Source organism: Scomber japonicus, chromosome 5 (genome assembly GCF_027409825.1).
Source record: "Scomber japonicus isolate fScoJap1 chromosome 5, fScoJap1.pri, whole genome shotgun sequence".
NCBI classification, from domain to species: domain Eukaryota; kingdom Metazoa; phylum Chordata; class Actinopteri; order Scombriformes; family Scombridae; genus Scomber; species Scomber japonicus.
The window spans coordinates 13702339-13725404 of record NC_070582.1 but is presented as its reverse complement, the minus strand read 5'-3'; the positions used below and the strand labels follow the sequence as shown (position 1 = coordinate 13725404).

The 23066-nt window shown below is 39.0% G+C and overlaps 1 protein-coding gene across 1 annotated transcript; it reads right to left on the bottom strand.

The window, feature by feature from the left end:
* Positions 1-1199: 1199 nt before the first annotated feature.
* On the bottom strand, positions 1200-20808 carry cald1b (caldesmon 1b). The gene is made up of 17 exons (XM_053319878.1): positions 20731-20808; positions 20248-20350; positions 14844-14969; positions 12357-12684; positions 11546-12172; positions 11199-11234; positions 10621-10694; positions 9745-9991; positions 9451-9576; positions 8017-8060; positions 7811-7886; positions 7593-7727; positions 7385-7507; positions 4909-4980; positions 4721-4745; positions 3231-3267; positions 1200-1331 (listed from the first exon to the last, which is right to left on the bottom strand). Exons 2-15 carry the CDS (start codon positions 20319-20321, stop codon positions 4737-4739), a joined length of 2097 nt encoding a protein of 698 aa, XP_053175853.1. The 5' UTR covers positions 20322-20350; positions 20731-20808; the 3' UTR covers positions 1200-1331; positions 3231-3267; positions 4721-4736.
* Between the last annotated feature and the right edge of the window lie 2258 nt (positions 20809-23066).

The window sequence follows — 23066 nt, the reverse complement described above, 5'->3', positions numbered from 1 at the left end:
CTTGGAGGGTCAGCCAATCCGAATAGAGGAGCAGACATAAAAAAAACCCATTTAAGGCTGAATGAGACAGAGAGGCTGCATCCATGGCTCACACAGCTGTAACTAGGTAATTTTTGACTGTAACACATGCAAATGAGAAGAAAATTAAAATATTAAACTTGGAAAGGGGTATAATATGACCTCTTTAAGCACAGCAGTACTTTGAGTTAAATGGTAATGTCAGCAGGCTAACATGCTGATGTTTAGCAGGCAGTGGTGTGCACCCCCTCATGGCCCAATTTTGAAAAACGCACGCTAAAGTGCCCTGTTGGGAGCCAAAACACGCGCTAAAGTGCCCTCTTGGGAGGCAAAAACGTATGCTAAAGTGCCCTCCTGGTTGGCGAGAATGCGCTGTATGTGCCCTTTTTTTTCTTTTCGCCCCCGCCCTTCAAAAAGTCTGTGCACGCCACTGTTAGCAGGTATAACGTTCACCGTCTTAGCTTAAAAAGAACCCAAATTTGTTCTTATTAATGGCTGAATTGTGAAGCATTAGTCAAACACTTATCAACTACTGATGAAATTGATTATAAACCAATGTTAAAGTGTGCCTTATCATAAAATGGTACCAGCTTAAGAAACAAATCAAATATGTACAGGCTAATCATCCAGCATCCAGCTCAGTGGCAGTATACTGTACTTAAACAATTCAATGGCTGTGAGAGGGATGCTACATCGAATCAAAACAGTGACTATCATCATAAAAAGCAGTGAGTGTGTATGACAGTAAAACACAAATGCATATGACTGCGTGTAAGCTATGTAACAATAACATAAGAAAAAAAAAAGAGGACACATATTGGTGTGGTTTGAAAGCAATGTAACATTTAAGCATCCTGGCAGCACATCTGAAACTTGCTGTAGCTCCTATTTAAACTTTGTGAATGAGACACTACAGTACTGACTAATGTTGTTTAAATGGATGATTATGATGGACATTATCCTTTAAGCATGTAATGTGAGGCATTTTGCCCTGAAAAACCCACACTAGAACTAAAAAATTAATCAAGTAAAATCTGATGGAAACATTCTTTTTAATATTTCTGTGGAAAAGGAGGGCTGAGCTGAATTACAGGACAGTGCAAAAGTTACTCATAAAAATATAGCTGGAAGACTTTGATGCAGAAAACCTTTAATGTCACTCAACCTGGTCCTTCCATCTTCTCCTTGTTCTGGTGGGAATTTCATGCAATATACAGGTACGTCAGGGGGGGGAAATAGATGCACATACAGTAGCAGAGTCTTGTATTTGGTCAGGTTAAGCTTGGATGTCAATGGTTAGGGTCTCACGCCTGCTGAAAGAGAGATAAAGAGACACGGAAACATCTATATTAGATCTATTAGTCGATTCATCTGTCAATGTTGAATTTAAACCATTTTGACAATAAAAATTTTCTATATCAAAGTTTATTAGGTGTTGAATTAGATTAATCTCAAACCTTCTAACATCCATTCTTCTGTGTATGTGCTGTGTGCGCATGTGTGTTTTGTGCGTCTGTACATCAGTCCTCCTCTGCTGACACATAACAGTCAAAAGTCATGACGCTTCTTCGTGTGATTGAAAGCTGTAACTTTGTCATTTGCCCTTCACGTCATTCCTCTGCGGTCTATTTCTGATGAAGAACCGGGGAGGTTACAAACAAGGATCGCTATTTACGGGTCGAAGCTGACACTCGATAAACGCTTTTCCATTCCTATTGTTCACACTCTGACTCGAGCTTTTGCTGCTCTCTATGAAACGTTTGACTTTTGAATGGAGAGGAGGGAGAACAGTTTTACTATGCCAACATCAGTGAATGTCAAAAGTCTTTTAGTTGTAATGTTGCGCATTGCAGTGTCTTTACAGGCTGTAGTAGCACATTGGAAGACTATCATTAGCATTGAGTGAATAAGCCCGGTGATGGAGCCCGATTTGCTGCTTAAACAGTTAGTAATCCTCCCCAGCAGTCAGTTGTAATGTGAAAATCAAGCAGCTGCACTCTGGTATGCCTGTCAGCTCGCCGACACACTGCGTGGTATTGGACAGCCCAGGTGGCACCGGGTGAACCATGCAATGCAAAAACACGACAGCCATCCCGGGTGCCTGGAAGGTTCTTTATACTGGGATACAAGGTCAGGGTGAGGATTTTTTTAAATATAGACCACAGTGCCACAGATCTGAGCCAGTGCCCAAACATTTCCAGCAATGGATTTGATTTACAGCCAGCAGCTTCTCTGGCACAAAGGAAGGTTGGTGGGTTGCAGTGGTTATGAGTTCATAGGGGGGCTATAAATCAGTCAAAGCTTTCACCCCGAAAATCGTCTGAAGGACAGAGACACCTTTCTTAAACTCTCTTTCCCCCAGGACAGATCAGGATAAACCTTGGCTTTACATGTAGCTTATTCACATTAACAGTTAGTGTAGGAAGATGTATTCACATAATGTACTTACATAAAAGTGGAAATACCCCTATATGTATCTTTTATTAGTGGTAATAGTTTATGGGGTCCATTAATAGCAGAGGGACTTTGCTTGTTAAATCATTCCTCCTGTTCATACTGACCACAAAAAGATCCTTTCCAATGTAAGTGATGGATAAAACTTTTATGTGTCCAATGTTTGTCTGAAACTTAAATGAAATGAATAGTTACACAAATTAAGTGAGCATCTTCCAAAGTCTTTTTTAGTATGAAATTCCCACTGCAGTATGGAAACTCTGTCTGGGAAAACACAAAGAGAGAATTTTGTACTAAAATTATGAATGAACTTTGACTGATACCTACTTGACTTGATGTTAACTTAACTACTGCTTAAATTATCTCCTGAACAACAACTTACATCAGATATTATTAGGGGGGTATTTTAATGGTCAGTTTGACCAGGAGGAAGGATTACAGTATGCACAAGCATAGCTTAGTATGAGCATATGGGTATTATTTTAAGATATAATTGAAGAAATTTTACCCTACCACAACCTTTAAGGTAAAGTATCATGAGCAAAGTGTACTCATTATGCAGCAGAATTGCCCCTGTACCTGTTACATGATCATATTTGTTGATAATTAGTTAATTCAATTTGTTTGTATGTTTGGTCAGTCAGTGGTGTACTTGTTGAGTCTTGATGAAAAATCAATACGTAATAGCATAAGGTAGTTTTAAAGAACAAGTACTTTATAGGTTGTACTTAAGCACTGCAGTCAATTAAGAAACTTACTATTAGTGACGAACTTGCTCTTGACTCCAACTGGCACCTGTAAACAGAAAGAAATGAAGGAAAAAGAAAATAATAAAGGAAAGGAGAAAGAAAATTTCAACAAAAAGTTTAGCATCCAACTTCAATCAGCTAATAGTTCTTTAAAATTTCATTTTGGTGTTTGGGCCCCAAGAAGAAAAGCTTCTGTTTTATTACAAGTGGTAGGTATGAAAAAAAAGGTGGATTTAGTTTGTCGTAGTTTGTTGTGACGGATATATTCAGTTTATAACATACTGTAAATAGCAAAATGCAAAAAAAAGTGCTTGTACAGTTTTTCTACAACATTCCTACAAATATCAGATATTTGATATACTTATTTATACTACTATACTTTAGAGACTCAAACAGAAAAATGGAGTGAAATCATATATCATTTTCATATATTCCAAAACACATCAACCACAGCATTCAAACCACATGCACATAATATCCTCTCTGTAATACAACTGCTATCTTGGCATTAAAAAAAGCTGTGCACAGTGCAGCCAAAATGTCCTGCAACAACTTATAAATCACATTCACCACTGACAAAAAGATAATCCTTGTTCCAAATAAACAACCATAAAAGACTAAATGAAACATCAGACCCAAAGAATACTATTTATGTCCTTGAAGCAAGCAAGCTAATGATAGCGTAATACAGTGTATATTTCAGTATGTGTGTGAGAGGGTGGAGGAGGGGGATTATCACTTTCATACCAATCACAGCTTTCCCTTTCATCACATCAAAATCTGTTTTTCCATCTCAGTTCAGGCAACTCTGGTGGAGATTTGAGAGTCGAAATACATCATACATTTAATTTCTGAATACAGACCTATCAGTTAGGGACTGTATGGAAATTATGTGGGTGGAGCCTGAACTGTTTATTGCCTTTATTTAAAAAAAGAGAGGTCCTGCCTAGTGTTATTTTTCTTTCTTGTGCCCCATTATTGACTTGAAAGAATTTGTTTACCATTAATACACAGAAGTACATTAAGAATTTAGGCTGCTAATATATTATTTCGGGTGGAGTAACAACAAACTAACAAACAAAACAGAGTTAAATGCATCAACTTAAAATAACATACTCGAAGCAAAAGTAAACAAAAATACAAACTGTGTGATATGGCACCAGTTGCCCTTTGCATGTTGCCAACTACACCTTTATGACCTATGGCTAGCAAAAATGTGTTGTTTAAAGTAACAACACAATTTCTGAGAAATGAGAAAAAGTTAAAAGGGTCTATAACCTTCCTTCAACAAATAGATGCGTTTGTCACCTTTCCTGCCCTAGTAATTCCTGTACAGTCCCTTTCTGAACGTCAGGTTTACAGGTTCTGATTGAATTAAATGTTTACCTTTTGAATTGACTGAACTGAGAGAGCAAACACACAGTGTAAACATCACAAACATCACTCAAACCATGCCTGGTGGAACGTGCAATGAGTGTTTCCACAGATCTACAAATTACCTCTTTCACCCATTGATTAGGTAGACTGAATGAAACAGACAAATAAACAGGACCAGGTCACTAAAAAGCCTCAGAACATTAACGTCACCCTTGTTGACAGTAGATATCTGTGTGTGTGTGTGTGTGTGTGTGTGTGTGTGTGCGCACACATGTGTGTGTGTGCATGTGTGTGTGTGTGTATGTATTACCTTGGCAGGTGTAGAGCTCTTCTTGGTTTCCCACATGCCACGCTTGTTACCAACGTCACCTGGTTTCACATCCTGTGGAGCAACCATGACTATATTAGTCCTATGATGTAGTGGAAGATGCATCCAGGTCCTTTACCACTACAGTAATCTAAAAAATAACTGTACAAGTAAAAGTCTTGCAACGTTTTTTTTTTTACTTTAGTAAAAATACCGTCAAGTGTTCACAGCAAAATATACTTAAAGGTGCAGTGTCATCTTCCATGGAGACCGTCATGTTGCACGGCCAAGTTTCTACAGTTGCCCAAAACGGACAAACCAAACACTGACCCTTGAGAGGGCCTTTCACATTTTTCGCAAATGCTCTTGCATGTGTGGAAGGGGAGGGGGAGGGAGGGTGTATTCATTTGGTTGCAATCTGTAACCTCACCACAAGAGGCCACTTATCCTACACACTGGTCCTTTAAGTATCAAAGGTAAAATTTCCCTGTCCCTGTGAATTGTAAATTAGATAGTTAATGTTTATGTATTAATGTGTAACCAGCATGCTCTTGTTACTGGTAAAAGTTAGAACATAAGAGATGTGCAGCCAGAGCCAAAAACACGTGGCTCCACTAGAGGGGCATCAAATTTCATCACCAGCAATATATCTACAATCAACATTAATGCGCTCATCTGTGCAAACCAGAATTTATAATACTATTCAATAAAGAAAGGTACTAAGAGTTTACAAAAGTTTACAATCTTAACATGTTATAATATACAGTATACAGCTGGGAATTTGATTCCAGATTCAAGGATCCCTATCAGAAATTTGACATAGCTTTCTCTGTGAAATACTGAATGATTTTCCTGTCTGATGATTTTAAGTGACTTATGAAGTTAGAACTGTAAACATCTCATCTGAAATGTGACAAGATGCTTTTGGGAGGAAGCCACAAGCCCAAAAGATTTGGAAGTACTGGTTTTATCTTTGACAATGCGTTGTTTGTTTTATCAGCTTATCACATGTATTTTATAATGTAAAATCTAAACACTAGCAATAAATAGGCTATAGCTGTCAAAAAAAAGTAGTGGAGTAAAAAGTCCAATATTTGCCTCTGAAATGTATTGGAAAAAGTAGAAAGTAGCAGCAAATGGAAATACTCAAAGAAAGCAGGTCAAAATGATACAGCAATGAGTTAAATGTACATAGTTAGTCACCATCAGTGGTCGTATGTAATTGAGATTTTACACACATATTTAATATTTATAATTATACTGCTGATTTTCAACTGATTAGTAGTAGTTATGGTGAAATGTATGTAATGTGGTACCTTCAACAGTTTGAGGAGTGGACAGCAGGAAAAGTTTGAGTGAGGAAAGCTGAGAAAAGGAGTGCAATCACAAAGGGATAGAAAAGGAGAAAATAATTACAGTAAAAATACATAAAACTGGAAAAAAAGAAGCTCAGAGATACAAACACTCAACTGCTATACAACTTCTTTCCATCAGGGGGAAATGTTGCCACATGAGTAAAGCCTACAACCACTCCCCTGGTCAAGACGTTTGACACTAAAGATATCTGGCTCATAAATTTCCTGATAGAACAATGTCACACGTCATTCAGCAGGCAACTGCATTTGGACATAGTGCAATGTCTCCAGAAGACCTGGAAGAATCAACAGCTGCTGTCCTACTTTAAGAAAGGGACACAGCGTGCAACAAGTACCCAGTTACAAGTGACCTCACCGATCTAACAGTGACTGACATGATATCAGATGAACTAAATTCATAATTCAACAAGTACTTACTTGTTTTTGTATTTACTGTGTTGTGGAGGAGGGCAAATAATGACTTTGTATGTGACAAATTTAAAGGGACGTGACCTTTTACCCTTGCCTGAAGGAGACTTCAAAAATGGAGTCACAGTGAGAATGAAATATGTTTTGGCACAGAGAAAACAATAAAAACAAGAGATTATTGTTTGAATGAACTGTGTGGTTCATGGGCTGTAATATTATATATACCTCTTGAGGTCAGAGTAAGTGATGTATAGACAGGCGTACAAACGTCTGTCCAAACAGTCACTTTGGCATTCAGCCACATGCCACATAACTGCAGCTGGTTGGACTGTTTTAAGCAACAATGTGGAGTACTATTTTACCTCTATGCAATGTTTTCTCAAAGGTTTGTGCTTAAACAAAACATACAAACTTTCACATCATGTATAGAGAGTAACACAAAGAGGGGGTTTTGGTAGCAGATGCTGTTAAATGAAACATCCATGTGGTGTCACTAGACTCCAGACAGCAACACTGTCCAGTCTTAGAGAGCTGATATAAATGCTGCAGCCAACAAAAGACTGGCATGCTGATGTGCAACAGAACTCATTAGCATGTACAGAATATCGAGGGATTACTTTACTGAAGTACTACTGGTGTCTAATTCACAATAGTGTGTATGGCGTATGTACAAGATGAGGATTTATCAGCCTTACTGCGGGCTTTGCTGGTGATGCTGCTGGTGCTGCTGGTGCTGGTGTTGTCTTCTCCGCCTCTGGAGGCTTTGCCATCCAACTGTTGACACGTCCAGCGACGCCTCCTTTGATACCGGCCAAGTCCTGGGAAAAGAGACAGCTCAAATACTCAGTCACAAATCAGTAAATGTGTCCATGCATCTTTTTATCTCTTTCTTTTGTCTCTCACCTTATTTGCAGGGGATGGACTTTCAGAGGAGCTGCCAACGTTGCCTTTCTCCCACATGCTCTTGATGCTGCGAGTGCCTCCTGTTGGAATATCTGCCATGGGAGACTTGGGGGACTTGCCCACTTCTTTGTTTCCCTGTGGAATAAGAGGACAGAGTTTTAAGGGCAAAAACATCTCTACATTGACGGAAGACTGTGAATTACACTGTTGAGTCTCACCTGGATGGCAGAAGCGTACTGTTCCATTCTGTTGCCTATCTTGGAGACAATTGGAGTATGTGACACTCTGGGTATGCTGTTGCATGGATGATACAACACAACGGATATTAGTATAGCTCACCAGTATAGGACAGCCTGGTTTATTCATTTATTTACTTTTTTTAACAGATCAAGCACTGGATTATAAAATACCTTTTGTTGCTCACCTTTTCTGAGCTGATTTGCTCAAGAATCCTGCTTTTTCTCCAATCTGTACACAAAACAGCATGGTTTAATTATAAACCCATCTGTCAATAACATGCATAAATACATTCTGCCGTGTTTAAGCTGTCCTGCTTGTCTCCCAGATGACCTCACTAAGAGGCAGTCCGGTCCGTCCCAGGGGAGGTCTCTCTGTTCCTGAATGCTGCGTTGAGGTTGAGGCCTGAGTGATTGAGCTGGATAGTTTGGCTGTATGGAAGCCAGGATACACACACTCTCACACACACACACACACACACACACACACACACACACAGACACACACACGCGCAGACACAGACACAGCCTGGCCTGAGCTCCGGGCTGAGAAATGCTGTGCAGAATGAATTATACCTCCCATGTACACGCACAGAGTCACACAGGCACACAATTCTCAACATTCCTCCAAAAATACTCCAGCAAGAAAATTGCCCGGTCATGGTCTTGTTCCACTGAAGCCATATTTGAATACAGCACAGATGCCAGATTACATCGTTTTCTTTTTTTGTCCTTGCCCACTAACAATATGCGGTAAATATCAGAGGAATTAAAAACAGAAATAGCAAAATAAATACATTTGGCCGCAAAACACATTTGACCATATAGGGAAGAATGTGTCACTTTTAGTGTCACACACTTATGTACAAACATGAAATAAAAACCTTTGTAATGTGATCAAGTATAAAGACATGCTGGTAGCAATGTTTAATCAACTTTAAATTTAATCTATTTAATTGAACTGGGATTTACAAACATCTGGCCACACAGATGTTTGTAATATAATAGAGACACAAACGTGTGTGGCTCTCATAAGCTGTATTGTACTGAAAGAAACTGCACAAATAACATATAACTGTGTTGTATAGCCTATTAGAGTGGGATCATTTTAGAGTCAGTTCACACAAACAATAAGAAAAATGTTTTCCCTATTTATGTCACAGATAGTTTTGTTCTTATTTGTCCTATCTCAGAGATAGTAAAAAATTACATTTCAAAATGTAACAGGGACATCTTATATAGACACAGTGCAGATAATCCACCAAACACACTCTCAACAGTTTTCATATGGAGTCATTTTAGTTAAAGTTGTTCAAAATAAAAGAGATTAAAAGAGAGGTCTGTGAATCAAAATCCAAAGTAACCAAGATATTGTTTCTGGAAATGCACCTGAGCATTTTTAATTCTGTGAACACCTCATTGGAGTGAAAATGTAAAAGACAAATATCTCAATATCTTGACAAGTAAAGCCAAAGCTATTTGCAGAGCTAGCTACAATTCCTTCTACTGTAACTGAAAACATATGTTATTTTGTCATTCTGGTGAATTGTCATTTTAAGTTTTAAATGATGGTGAAATGAAGTTGTTCTCTGTTGTGCTGTGGAACAACTTTTAAACCTCACCTTAGAGGAGCCCTTGGGACTGACAGTGAAGCTAATTTTGACAGACTCTTCCTCCTTCTGCTTCTTCTTCTCTGCCGCCTCCGCCCTCCTCTTCTCTATCTCCTCCTTCATCCTCTTCCTCTCCTCCTGTTACAAAAAACACAACTTTCTGTCATGCTTTTGTCATCAGGCACAAAAACATTGCTCTGGGATTGAGTCTTTCTCCCTTACCCATGATAAATGGCATAACTTCCACCTCTCACTAAAAACAGCTTTAACAATGTTGAATATGAATTTCTTAAACTCCATCCTCACCTGTTCTTTGGCTTTCTTGTCCTCCAGCTCCTGTTTCTTCTGCTTCTCCTCCTCCTCTAGGATCTTCTTCCTCTCCTCTCTCTTCTTCTTCAGCTCCTCCAGCTCAGCCTCCGCACCCTGCTGCTTCTGCTTCATCTTTTCAAATTCTTCGCTTTCTGCATCGTTTCGCCGGCGTTTCAGCTCCAGCAACTTACGCTCAGCTTCCTGTCGCTCCACCTCTGTTTTAGAGAGGGAGGAGGAGGGAGCGCTGTCCCAGGTTGCAAACACACAAAATTACTCAATGCAACACACATGCACACACACTCACATGCTCTTTAAATATACTGAATGAGTTGAATCTAAAAAAGACTTCATCAATGAGAACACCCAGGCTGTATTTTTCTAGGAATGAAGTCATTAGTTTTGCAGGTATTTGGCCAAACATTGGACAAATACAATTTTGACCTGATGATTGTATTAAATGAAATGTTAGAGGATCACCAATTTATCCTGGAGGGACCTGAATGTCTGTACCAAATTTAGCAGCAATCCATCTGATAGTTGTGGAGATATTTTACTCCAAATCACAAATTTAAATGTCATGGTGGTGCTGGGGAAAAGTCAGCGGAGCCAAAGTCATTAGAGTTAATTCTCTGGGGACCATGACTGTCAGTACAAAATGTCATGACAATACATCCAACAATTGTTGAGATATTTTAGTCAAGACCAAAGTGGTGGAATGACCAACTTTTCCATTCACAGGGCTTAAAATGTACAATTGAATCTGCCAAGTTGGCCTCTTATCCAATGACATAGATACAAAGATGAAAAGTATTAGTGTTTAAAACTTTTAACTGTACACTGTAATGCTGATTTGAGAGATTTGGCAAGCTTTACCTTGATGTCTTCTCTGTTTTCTTGAGTTTATTCTCAATGAAGGCTCCGTTCTGTTTGGTTTGGTTTGGTTCATTCTTGAAAAAAGGTGGAAAAAGTTAGACATCAAAAAACAGTTCCTAAACACATCTTGATATTGACTTTTATATTAACTAGGGATACATTGATATATCAGCCAAATATCAGCATCGTCCGATAATCCCCTTGCTGACTAACATCAGCCTATTGGTAAAAAGGTACAATTCACTGATGTCAGTGGCTTTGGTTATTTGCGGTCGGACTGTCAGGCTCAGACAGTAGCAACAGTAGCTATGGAGATACAGAAAATTCTTATTAAGTAGTAATTTTCAAGCAGGCTGAAGGGATTTTGAAGCAGCTGTTTTTTAACAAGAAAAAATAATTTATTGGGAAAGTTATTAAAAATCGCTGCATGAATTTGTGCTCATTTAAAAATGTGAAAACGGTATCGGTATATATCGGTTATCGGACAAATTCTTATTTCAAAAATCTGTATCTGCCCAGAATTTCACATCCAGTGCATCTCTAATTTTAACATTTAACTTTAATAACTTTTGTTTTACCTTTTCTTTGAACCCAAATTTCTTCAGCTTCTCCTCCTTTGCACAGAAGACAGAAGTAGAACAAGATTAATAAAATAATGAAAACAGCTGGATCCGTTGAACCACATAATATCAGACCAAGACCCCACAATAAAGTAGTAGTAGTAAAGTAGCAGTATGAAACAGTGACATCCACTTCTTTTATCCTCATGACAAGCAAAACACTGTGATCTGTAACCATAGCAAATATCTAAACAGTAAGAGCAAAGTCTGGACAAATGAAATGTGGTCCCCAGTATCAGCTAATCTTTACTGTACAAATGGGGACATCAATTCAGTAGAAAACAATCTATAAATCACATCAATACCTCGTCTTTCTTCTTCTTCTCTTCCACCTCTTTCTTTTTGCGCTTGTCCTCCTCCTCTTTCTTCTTCTTCTCTTCAACCTCCTTTTTCCGCTTCTCCTCCTCTTCTTTCTTCTTTTCTTCCATCTCCTTTTTCCGTCTCTCCTCCTCCTCTTTCTTCTTCTTCTCCTCCAGCTCTTTCTTCTTCAGCTTTTCCTCCTCCTCCTTTTTCCTCTTCTCTTCCAATTCTTTCTTGTGTTTTTCCTCCTCTTCTTTCTTCTTCTTTTCCTCCATCTCCTTTTTCTGTTTTTCCTCTTCTTTTTTCTTGTTTTCCTCCATTGCCCTCTTCTGTTTTTCTTCTTCCTCTTTTTTCAGGCTCTCTTCCATTTCATTTTGTCGTTTTTCCTCTTCTGCTCTCTTCTTTCTTTCCTCCTCCTCCTTTAGCTGTCTTTCTTCTTCTTCCTTTTTGAGCTTTTCCTCCATTTCCTTTTTTTGCCTTTCCTCTTCCTCTATCCTCAGCTTTTCTTCATTTTCTTTCTGCTGTCTTTCCTCTTCTTCTTTCCTTTTCCTTTCTTCTTCCTCCTTATCAACATCAGGAACAGCCTCCTCTTCCACATCTTTCTTTGCTAAATCAGGCTGCTCAGTTTCCTCCTGTGAAATAAGTCGGGTTTTTTGTCAATTTATGTACAAACATCAACAAAAAAAGATTCCTGCCAAGAGAAAAAAAACACAATCTAGGAACAGATTAATATCACCCTATACTTCTGCATATACCATATTTCCACCATCATAATTATGCATCCTGATATAGATAATGCCAGAATATTATCTTTACCTTCTCCTCCTCCTTCTTGTCTTCTTCTTCTTTCCTCCAGGAGTTAGTCTCAGCATCTGCCACCTCTTCTTGGGATGGTTTCTCCTCCTTTTTCTGCTCATCTTCCTCTGTGTGTTGCTGTCTGCTGCTGCTGATGGAGGACTGCTCTTCGAGTGTGCTATCTGTGCCGTTGGTGGTGCCAATGGTGGGGTCGAGCTCCTTCTGTCTTTCCATGGCCTCCTGCATTCTCCTCTTCCTGCGCTCCTCCCTCTTGGCAAGGCGCTCCAGCAAAGCCTGGTCATCATCTGTCCCCTCAGTGGCAGTGGTGGAGGATTCAGTCTCTGTCACACTGTAAAGACATGAAACCACTCGTTCATGATCCCAATCCAAGTCAAATCTCCAAATCCCCCATTGCAATCAAATCTCTTGTACGATGAAGCATGATGAATCCACATCTTTGATTGGATCTTTGTGTTGTGGCTAACCAGGGGAAGTATCAATCACAGAACCACTCAACCACTGAAAGAAGTTCCCAAATCTGAGGCTGGAGGCGATTATCAATTCCAAGAGTTTAAAATTGGTACTTATGTTGCTGTGACGACTGTTTTTCCCAAACTATGTCCAAGACAGATTGAATTAATATGCATAAAAGAGATACATTTTCTCAGTGTGAGATACATACATTTGCCTGATTTAAAAACATTTCCCAGCTTTTTAAACTGTCTTCACTATAGACTTTGGGACAGTTAGGTTGGCCATGATTAGTGCTGCAATTATTAGTCAATTAATAGATCAGTTATCAACTATTAAACTAATTGCCAGCTATTTTGATAATTGATTAATCATTTTTTAAGAAAAAAAGTCAGAATTCCAACTTCTCAAATGTACATTTTTCTGGTTTCTTTAGTCTTCTATGTCAGGAAACTGAATATCTTTGTTTTATGAGAAATGAGAAGTGTAAAAATATTTTCACTTCATTATGAAGGGGTTGGACTCTTGGGCTTTGGGAAAGAGTGAATATTCAGATGCTTGCAGTCGAAAGCTGTGACCCTGTGTGATAAAGTCTAGCTTCAAGCAGTGCAAGTTGTAACTGACTGAAAATTAGTTTTTCTCTCTGGGTGACTGTTCAGCAAACTTAAACTTATTATGCTCATTTTCAGCTCAATATTTTTAGCTTTTACATGACTCACCTTTCAAAAAACTGCTTATTTAGTTTATACTGGCTCTTTATGCAGCCCCTCAGTCCAGCCTCTGTCTCTTAACAGGCAGTGTTAGTCCCCCCTCCCAATGAGCCCACTCTGTTCAGCCAGCTTTCTGGAAGCTGGTGAGGGGCAGCCATATCTGAGTCGAGTTAAGTTACCCAACATTTCTTGCTTTACTGCTTCATATTAAAAGATTTGAAATGATTAAATAACAGGAGACATTTATTGTGAAGAATTTAGAGGAAATTAAATGCCTTCCTCACTGAATTAGTGGGGCTTTGTTGGCAGTAAAAACTGGCCTAGACAACAACAACAACATATTTGGAGCTCTTTGTTCGGCAGATCAGATAGAGACGAAGCAGAGAGGAATAGTACAAGCAGAAACTGGCACAGTGATGATGATGTTTGATGAAGAGCTGCAGACGTCCAGCACACCTCCAACAGGTAAACAACTTATTTTACATTGCCCTGCTGTGTAATGGAAAAACACTCATGGCGTGCCAGCTCGACTTGAGTCCTGGCTTAGCGTGACTACTCCCAAAACAATGGAAAAACACCATAATGTTAGCGGAGGGGATCAGTGAACTCACGTGCTGTGCCTGGAACGATGACCATATAAAGAAATCTGTCACAAGCCGACATGTTTAATGTGAACATCCGACATTGTTAAATTATATGTGACTGAAAATCAAGGCTGGATTAGTACCCCACAGGGGCCCCTGGGCACTGAATCTCATTAGCCCCCCCTGCCCCCAATTCATTTATGTTCTAACTTGTTCTTAATTTTTGGCATTTTTTAAAAGGATACTTTATTGTGGCCTCTTCTTTCTCTTTGTTTTTTCTTCCTTTTGGCAGGCCTGTCGGGCTTTTCATTTTCGAACATTGATAATTTTTTCCCACAGACTGACTGATACAACCTAACCACAGTGCACTGTGCCCTGCTAACCAATCATCACTTGCCCAGCTGTCAAATTTACAAATAAAACCATTAATCATGAAATTTGATTTTCTTGGAAACAACTTTTTTTTTTTAATATGATTGAATAGTACTGCTGTCGGGTAGAAAAACATATTTAGTTTTCCGATAGCAACCATAATTATCAACATAAAGAGAATTGGTCAATCTTGTGCTGTATTTCTGTGGAACCCAACAGGCTTTACTCTTAAGACTGCAATAACAAAGTCCACAATCTGTCTATCTGTTACCTGCGTCCATGGTGTCTTAAAATATGAATGATGCCTCTAAGTTCCCCTGGTTTGCCACACTATATGTGCTGCATGTTTGTCCCTCCATCTCAATTTGTACCTGTTAGTGTTGATCACATCCCCAGTTCCACAATCCTCCGGGTCCCTCATCTTCTTCCTCTCCTCCCTTGCACGTCTCCTTCGCTCTCTAGCTTCTTCCTCATCGTCATCATTGGCGATCCCGCCCCTGAAACATCACACATACAAGTTCATATTACAGTACATGTTAATATACCATGACTTAGTTAAAGAATTATGTTGTATTTTACTCTAAAATGAGAGTCATTCATTTGAAAAAACAAAACCTTAATGTGAGCTGAAAATACTGAAGCTTGGTTAACAAATATAAATCAAGTTTGTTTATATAGGATATTTCTTAAACAACAGCATACATGTCAGCTATTGAAAGATATTTTTAGTTTATAGCTATGTAAATATGTTGGTAGCACTGTACCAAACCAATATCCTAATTCACTTAAGTGTTTTTGGCTTCAATCCTTACATTTTTTTACTGTCTAGATTAGGGTCGTGGGAGCCAATCTCAGTTGACAAGAGGTACTGTAAGAGATGGGGTAGACTCTGGTCAGGTCACCTGCCATTTATAGGGCTAAGATAGATAGAGATAGACAACCATTCACACTCACACCTACAGTGTGGGCAATTTAGAGTCACCAGTTAATCTAATCTGCATGTTTTTGGTCTGTGGGAGAAAGTTGGAGCAACAGTGCTAACCACTGCTCCACCACCACCACCATATCTAGATTATGATACCCCTTAAAATAAAAAGTATGTTTACTTTTGAACCCTGATCCCAGGTTATGGTGTTTGTGTGGACATGCAGCATGTTGTAAGCAGTTTAACCAAAAACTGCTTATCTCTGATTATTACATTTAAATAAATAGCGGTTTATTATTATGATTATTACATTTAAATAAATAGCGGTTCCCCCCAAATTGGGAACCACTGATATAATCCATACCGTCTCAAACTGACCTCAAAGGACATGATGGAGATGGGAGATGCCACAACAGAGAGAAAACAGACGAAGAAATAATAAGAAACACACTCTCTATATGTGTCTGAGATCCAAATGTCACATTGGAGAAATTGAGAGTCCTTGAACAAAAGGTGAAGCAGGTGAGGCTCACGGTTGTAAACATCTAGTCACGTGTACTCTGAGATAGACGTGCAGGTCAGGAAATGACATAAACGGACCGTGTATGGTTTGTTATTTGTGTTATTACGTTACGTGTTGGACTAAAAACATGTTGACATATTGAGGAAAGTATTTCGGTTTTATGGAAACGGATTTCATATTTCACAAGAATGGATATTTGGCGAGCTGCACAGAAAGTCCTGAGTCATAAGATGATCGTTGTGAATAAAGGGAAGACTTTGAAGGTATGTAGCATTATAGCTGTTCTTACTTTAGCTGAGTGGCTAGCCGAGCTAATTGCTAATACTATTACGGCTGTGAGCAACCATACAATGTGTGAGTGGTCTTGAATGAATCAGGACAATCTAAGCTTTCTAACAATGCACGGCATGAATATATATGTTTAAGGGTTGCTGTTTAAAACATTCAGAAGAACGTGTCGCTACCTACTAACATCCGTCCCGTCCCGTCCCTTAAGAGGAACAGCGTGCATTAAGAGGATAAACTGCTCTTCATTCATAGGAACATACACTCTGCCTTTTCACTCTAGAATACGGTGTGTAATGTGTGTCTATGTGTGTGTAGTGTGTGTGTTTAATCCAAGACATGATGTAGTCATGCATTGAAGTGGAGGAATGTTAGCATTGATGTGACAGGTACAGAATTACGAGTTGGTTTTTTACATTGATCAGAGTCAACTGACTCACTTGCGTTGCTGCTGCCTCTACCGCTACTCGTTTTTTGTTTTCAAACGACGCATCGACGCACAGTTTTTGCGTCGACGTATTTTTTGTGTCAGCGTAATCGATTACGTCGACGCGTCGCCCCAGCCCTACTTTGAAGCTGATAAAGACATATATGAGGTCCACCACGAGCCAAGAGAGGCTCACAGGACTGGCCGTTATGTCAATTTAGCGTGATGTTCGCAGGTCTTTGGACATGGAGGACATTGTGGTTGCCTTTGCTGAAGCTAAGGATCGCAAACAGCAGATGTAAATATTTTGCATATTTTTTAACGGTTAATCTTATATGTGTGTGTGTTCTTTTATCTATGTTGGATTTTATATTTAATACCGAATTTGCAGTTTGTTTATATGTTGATTGCAAATGTTCAAATAAAATAAGTAAACATACTATGTGTGCAGTAGCCTATATGCAACATTTGTAAGCAGTATTTGCACTGTTAAGAAATATTGTATTGATATAATGTGTGGTTGAACTTCAACAGTGTGTCTATGCTGTGGTTCCTGTAGGCTTTGGGCGGGCGGGGCGTAGGTTTTTTTTGCTGTGGTCCAGGGGGTGTCGGCGTCGGTGGGCGGTGGTGGTGGGGGGGCCTCCAAGTTAATTTTGCTTGGGGCCACCAAATTCCTTGAAACGGCCCTGAATGCAACAAGCATATAAAATTGGAGACAAAAACACTGTCGGCAAGAAACAGTTAAAAAAAGACACAAGGTGATTTTTTAAATTTTCTGTGAAACAAATTTTCTCAATTATAGAGATGAGAAGGTTTGGAAACGGTGCCAAAATCTTTGCCCTATATCCTCCCCATCTCTCTCACATCCTGCTATTGACCTTCATCCAACTGTGAGCACATCTACACACAGTCACAGTTTGAGCATGCCAGGCTGTATCTTTCCAAGCATTACCAGGCTTTATGAGGCAGGGAGAGAGCTTGAAATGGCCCATTGATAGAGCGCGGGTATTATTTCCCTCTGCTCTTCCTGAATCCGCAATACAATGATTTACAGATGTTGCGTGAGGAAGAGGTGGATGGGAACCACAAGAATCCTTTCTGTCTTTAAAACAGAAACAAAGACCCAAACGAGGCAGAAATCCAACAAATCCTCAGGCAAGGCACATCCAAATGGAACAGGTCGCCCAGAGAAATCATTGAGGAAGTAATTCAATTATATGTTACTCCACCCAAAGCCAGAGGCCTGCTGTGAGGGGTCTGTCAAAATGTTACATTTCCAGATGACCAACCCAAGGGATGTGAAACATAACAAATAGAGGGAAACGTGTTGAGGTCCACTTGGCTAATAGGAAGACTGAGTGAGATGAAGGAAAGAGACTAAAAACTCCACTCAAGCTGTCAGAGTCTGAAGCGTTCAGCAAGGGCTGAAATAAAAATGGCAGTCAAAACATTCCAGCGTCTGCAGCATTTCCTTGGGCTGCAGAGAAGAGCTCGGAGGCAGGAGAGGCTGAGCTGGCATAACTGGCAGGGTTGGCTGCAAAGACTGTGAGAAAATTGTGAGGAACGTTGTTTTCACTGGCATTCTGATGGTTGATATGATATGATGCAGTACATCAGTACACTGACAGGGCCAAAAACATCACAAAAGCAATTGGCATATACATATCAACATCTATGCACCCATATGCCATAGTAGAGGAGCCTGGCTTCAAGTATTTATTAAAGGCGCTTGAGCCATGCTACAGTGTCCCATCCCGTGCACACATCAGCCAGTCTGTGGTCCCTGCCATTTACAAGCGTGCACGAGCAGTGGTGGTTATTTTGCAGTCAATTGGTGTCTGTTCAAAATAAATGAAAAAAGCTAGTCTTTTACATGTGATTTTTTGTTTTCCATTGTACTGAACCGTGACCCCCATACTGAGGTACATACTGTACCGAACCGTGACTTGTGTGTACGTTACAGCTATAGTATGTAACTATCATCATATCTGTGGAGGACCTAAATGTAAATCTGTAAAAACAGGTCATAAATACATGTGATATATCTTTAAAAAGGCAAATTTATTCCCCCAAACAGATGGATACTGTAGTTTTTAACAAAGATTACTCAAACATGAGCAAATTGTGCTTTTTTGGGGACTATTTTCAGCTGTGGATCAATTTACATTCAGTGAACTAGTGAGTATTTACAGCTGTAGGACAGTGTATGTGGGTCTGATTTAAATTATATCAAAAAGCCAATGTTGATTGTAATTAAGGGACATGTCACCCATGTAACCATTGATATAACTCTTTCCCAAAGATAAATAAACTTTGACTGAACAGGCAGCACTTGGTTCTGCTTTTTAATGGGATTTAATGGGATTGGTTGACAATAAGAAAAAGCATACTCACTTGAATTTGAATCATTTTAGTATTCCGACCACTCAAAGTGCTTTACACAACATGTCAACATTCAATCTTTCACACAGACTTTCATATACTGATGGCTGAGGATGACATGCAAGGTGCTAACGTGACTTTCTAACACTCATTCACACATACACTCACACGCCGATGGCACAACTTTTGGAAGCAATTTTGCGTTCAGTATCTTAACCAAGAATGCTTCGACATGTAAACTAGATGAGCTGGGGATCAAACTGCTGATTTTAGGATTAGTAGACGATCCACTGTACTTCTGAGCCACAGCTGCCCCCAAAGCCATCAAATCCATTTGCTGTTTCTCTTTGATGTTGAGAATTTTTTTATTCTTATTTTTAAGAGGCTCAGTAATCAAGCAGCAGCTTACAGCTAAAGGTGTCAGCAATTGTTCTAATTACTCACTTCATTAGTTACTCTGATATGAGGTCCCAGGTGTTTATAGTTTCATTGTCACTGTAGTTCATTTTCCTTTGATTATGTGAGATACAGTCCACAGAATAAAATCACCAACTTTACACTCATCACTGCACATTCTTAAACTACAGCAAATGTCAGCAATGACTTTATAACAGCGCTGTAATATTTATTTGAGAATAAAGAGAGAGGGATGGAGAGACAAGAGGGAAGAGAGATTAATCCAAACAACATTCTGCTGCATCATGTGGAGACACACAAATGATTACAGCTCCCTCATGCAAATATGCATCAACCAAAAGAGACACACACACACACACACACACACACACACACACACACACAAAAACGTAATTGCAACATCTGCCTAATGCCGCTTTACACAACTAATATGTCTTTAATGCAGAGACAGCGAGGAGAGGTTCTTGATTGAACACCTCTAAAATTGTTCACTGTGGTGAAAAAAATTGTTTTCTAGATGCATCATAAAGTTTATGATTTAACTTTAGGATATTTTCCACTAGATTAAAGCATACCTGCACCACATGACACAGTAAATGTAGGACTTTCCTGCAGCTGCTGTCTTATAACTTTGGCAACAACTGCAGATGTGGTTTATAAAAGTGAGAAATGTCATCTCCTGCTGATCCAGTATGGTGCACTGAACCAAACACTGATAAAACTAATGAGACTTTGTGTCTCTGTGTCTCATTAACTCTCTCTTCTTTTGTGTATTAACTGGTGTTTAAGTGTTCTGTTACAGGCGGAATCACTCACTTTTCAGTATCGGTGCGCATCTGCTCTCTCCTCTGCCTCCTCTGCTCCATGCGGCGATCAAAGTCATCATCCATGATGTCCAAAAGATTCTCCTCTCTTTTCACTGAAAGAAACAAGTTCTTATATCAGATCCTAGGTCCAAAAGTCACTTGACCCCTAATCAGTCATCAATCCATCCGGCCTATATCTTCTAACATTCTTCTCTACATCTAATCTTCTGATTGCTACAGTAGATGACACATTTTTGACAGTCTGAGTACATCAGATCTCTGCAAAGAACTGATCTCAATTCATCATCACAGCAATTTCAGTTTTGTGGCATTTTTCACTATCTACTTTTTTAATACTACAACTCAATAAAAACACTATTAATAAAATTAGCACTAATTCAGAAGAAATACATCAGAATACAGAGGACCACCCAAGACAGCTTCATGACATGAGTAAAACATAAAAAATACAGTTCCTGTTGGTTTACAGTACCGTAGCAGTAGCTGAAGTTTAGACCATGGACAGCAGCGTCTTCCCTCTCTTCATATATCAACTTCTACAGTCTGGTTTATCTCAGCCCTTCTCTCGCACAAAGAATTCCTTCTAGTTCTTTCAGTGACTTTAACTACCAGAAAAGGCAAAGCCTGCCTCTCTGCTCCCTCACTTTCTTTCTCAGCCTCCCTCCTCCTCCTCAACTTGACTCCTTCTCTCTCTCTCTCTCTCTCTCTCTCTCTCTCTCTGATTTTGACTTCAGACGCTCTCACACTATTTCCCTTTGTTTGTGTTATTTTATCTTGCTTTCTGTAATCGCTCTGTCTGTCTGATGTGCTTTAGCTCTTGTCAGATGTGTCTGTTATTATTTATTCTGGTTTCCCCTCTTCTAAATGTATCCACTCCTAAACCTGCTTCCTTATAGGTCACTTTGTTTATAGAGCCAGTGCATACTCATCTGACTGTGCCATGCATGTGCCACCAAATATAAAACCCGCTCTGATTGATTTTAAATGAACCAATTAACAATTCAAATACCCTGGCAGTGCCTCTCTTGCCTTTTTGTTCCAAACCACCAGTCAGGTTCCCACAATTTTATTGTAGCATATTTTTATGGTTTCTGTCATGCAGATCTAGACCCTGACCTGGTTTTTAATCAATTTTATATAATTGTACTGTAATACAAAATTATGGAAACTAAAAAAACTTTCATTTCTAAACTTTCAGTGCTAAAGATGAAGTCTGAAACAACTCAAATCTGCAGAATCTGAGACCACAGAGGAATTGTGTATAAGAAAAACATAAATCTGATTATTTTTGTTCTCTTTTTGCAAACACTTCTTAACTCAAAATCACCTCAGGACCGGTTTCCCATAAAACAAAATCTACCATGAGAAGAACTTGATCAAGAAAAGGGTTTTTTAGACGATCTCCGCTCTTTAATTTTGTACATTTTGGACATGTGTCTCTTTCTAAAAATATATCCTTATTTCTATAAGACTATTTGTTTAAATAAAGAAGTAACTAACTACCTAACCTCATTTCCTGAATGGAGATGGAGGCTAATACATCCACTGGGCAGCCCAGGCTACAAAACAGCTCCATTTGAATTGTAGGGGCTAGACAGACAAAGCACCCCTCATTCATCATAATAATCTGTGAACACTTCACTCCCTCTGCTTCTGTTTAGTGCAGGTTTACTGGAACTTCATGGCATCCCTCTGACTTCAGACATGACAAAGCGTGCATGTAAAATTCATTACAAATTCTGTGTTAGAGATAAAATTTACTGAATGACTGCCAAGGTATATAATCTACAATCCAGTGTGCATCTACACCAATCAATCTACAACCTAAAGCCTCTAATAAAGTGAGAGTAAATCTGTATTTTGGCCTGTACTGGTAGGGGGTCATTTCTCAACGCTTATGAGTAATCATTTTAATGTAAAGACAACATCATCCTGTGCCAAGTCACTTACTGCAAAACTCCTTGTGGCGCATATAGAGCACTCAGGGATGATGGATATCTGCGAATATGACTGTACAGTATAGACTTAGATTTAAGCAATTTTTTGAATTTAGCATTTTTCCGAAGCCCTTTAAACATTTATGTGTTAACACTTTTAGCCTCGAGCGTCAATTCCAAACCCCTGCCAATAAAAATCCTTTATCAACTGATCTTTTTTTCTGACATGGAACATTAACCGCCCGCACAATAAGCAGCTGCCATCAACCATCTTGTTTAAGTCTGTGAGAACAATCTGCCAGCAACTTCAGCCAACAGATACAGTATGCAGCAGTGTGAAAGTGGAGTAACTGGAGGAAGTGTGATTTCAGAAAAGCTAGAAATTCTGTCCCACTCAGAGGATGAAGGAAAATGCAACCCCGACAAAAACCTCCAGACATTCTGGCTCAGTAAATGTGATGAAAATAAATCTAAAATGTTTCCTTTACACTCATAATTTCCTGTGTATGTTTGAACTTCCCAAAAGAGTTTAAGAGAAAATATCGATATTGGATCTTGATTAACAAAATATTCACCTTGTAACTGCTGTAATATTGCTGCAATGCAGTTTATAACAGACATTGCAGTCCAGGCAGTGTCAGTGAATTAAGATAGTAGTTCTGATTAGTACTAGTGAGATAAAAGTCTTTAACAATGTATCTGATGTAGTTTGGACTTATACATTAAGTTTAGCATAGTTTAGCTCAAGAAATGCACTTCTAGCTCAAACAAAATTGAAATTTTCCCCTAAGTTTATATATAATATAAACTTATCTGTACTGTAAAAGTTCAAATTTCACCATCAACAAATAAATACATGTATGACTCACCT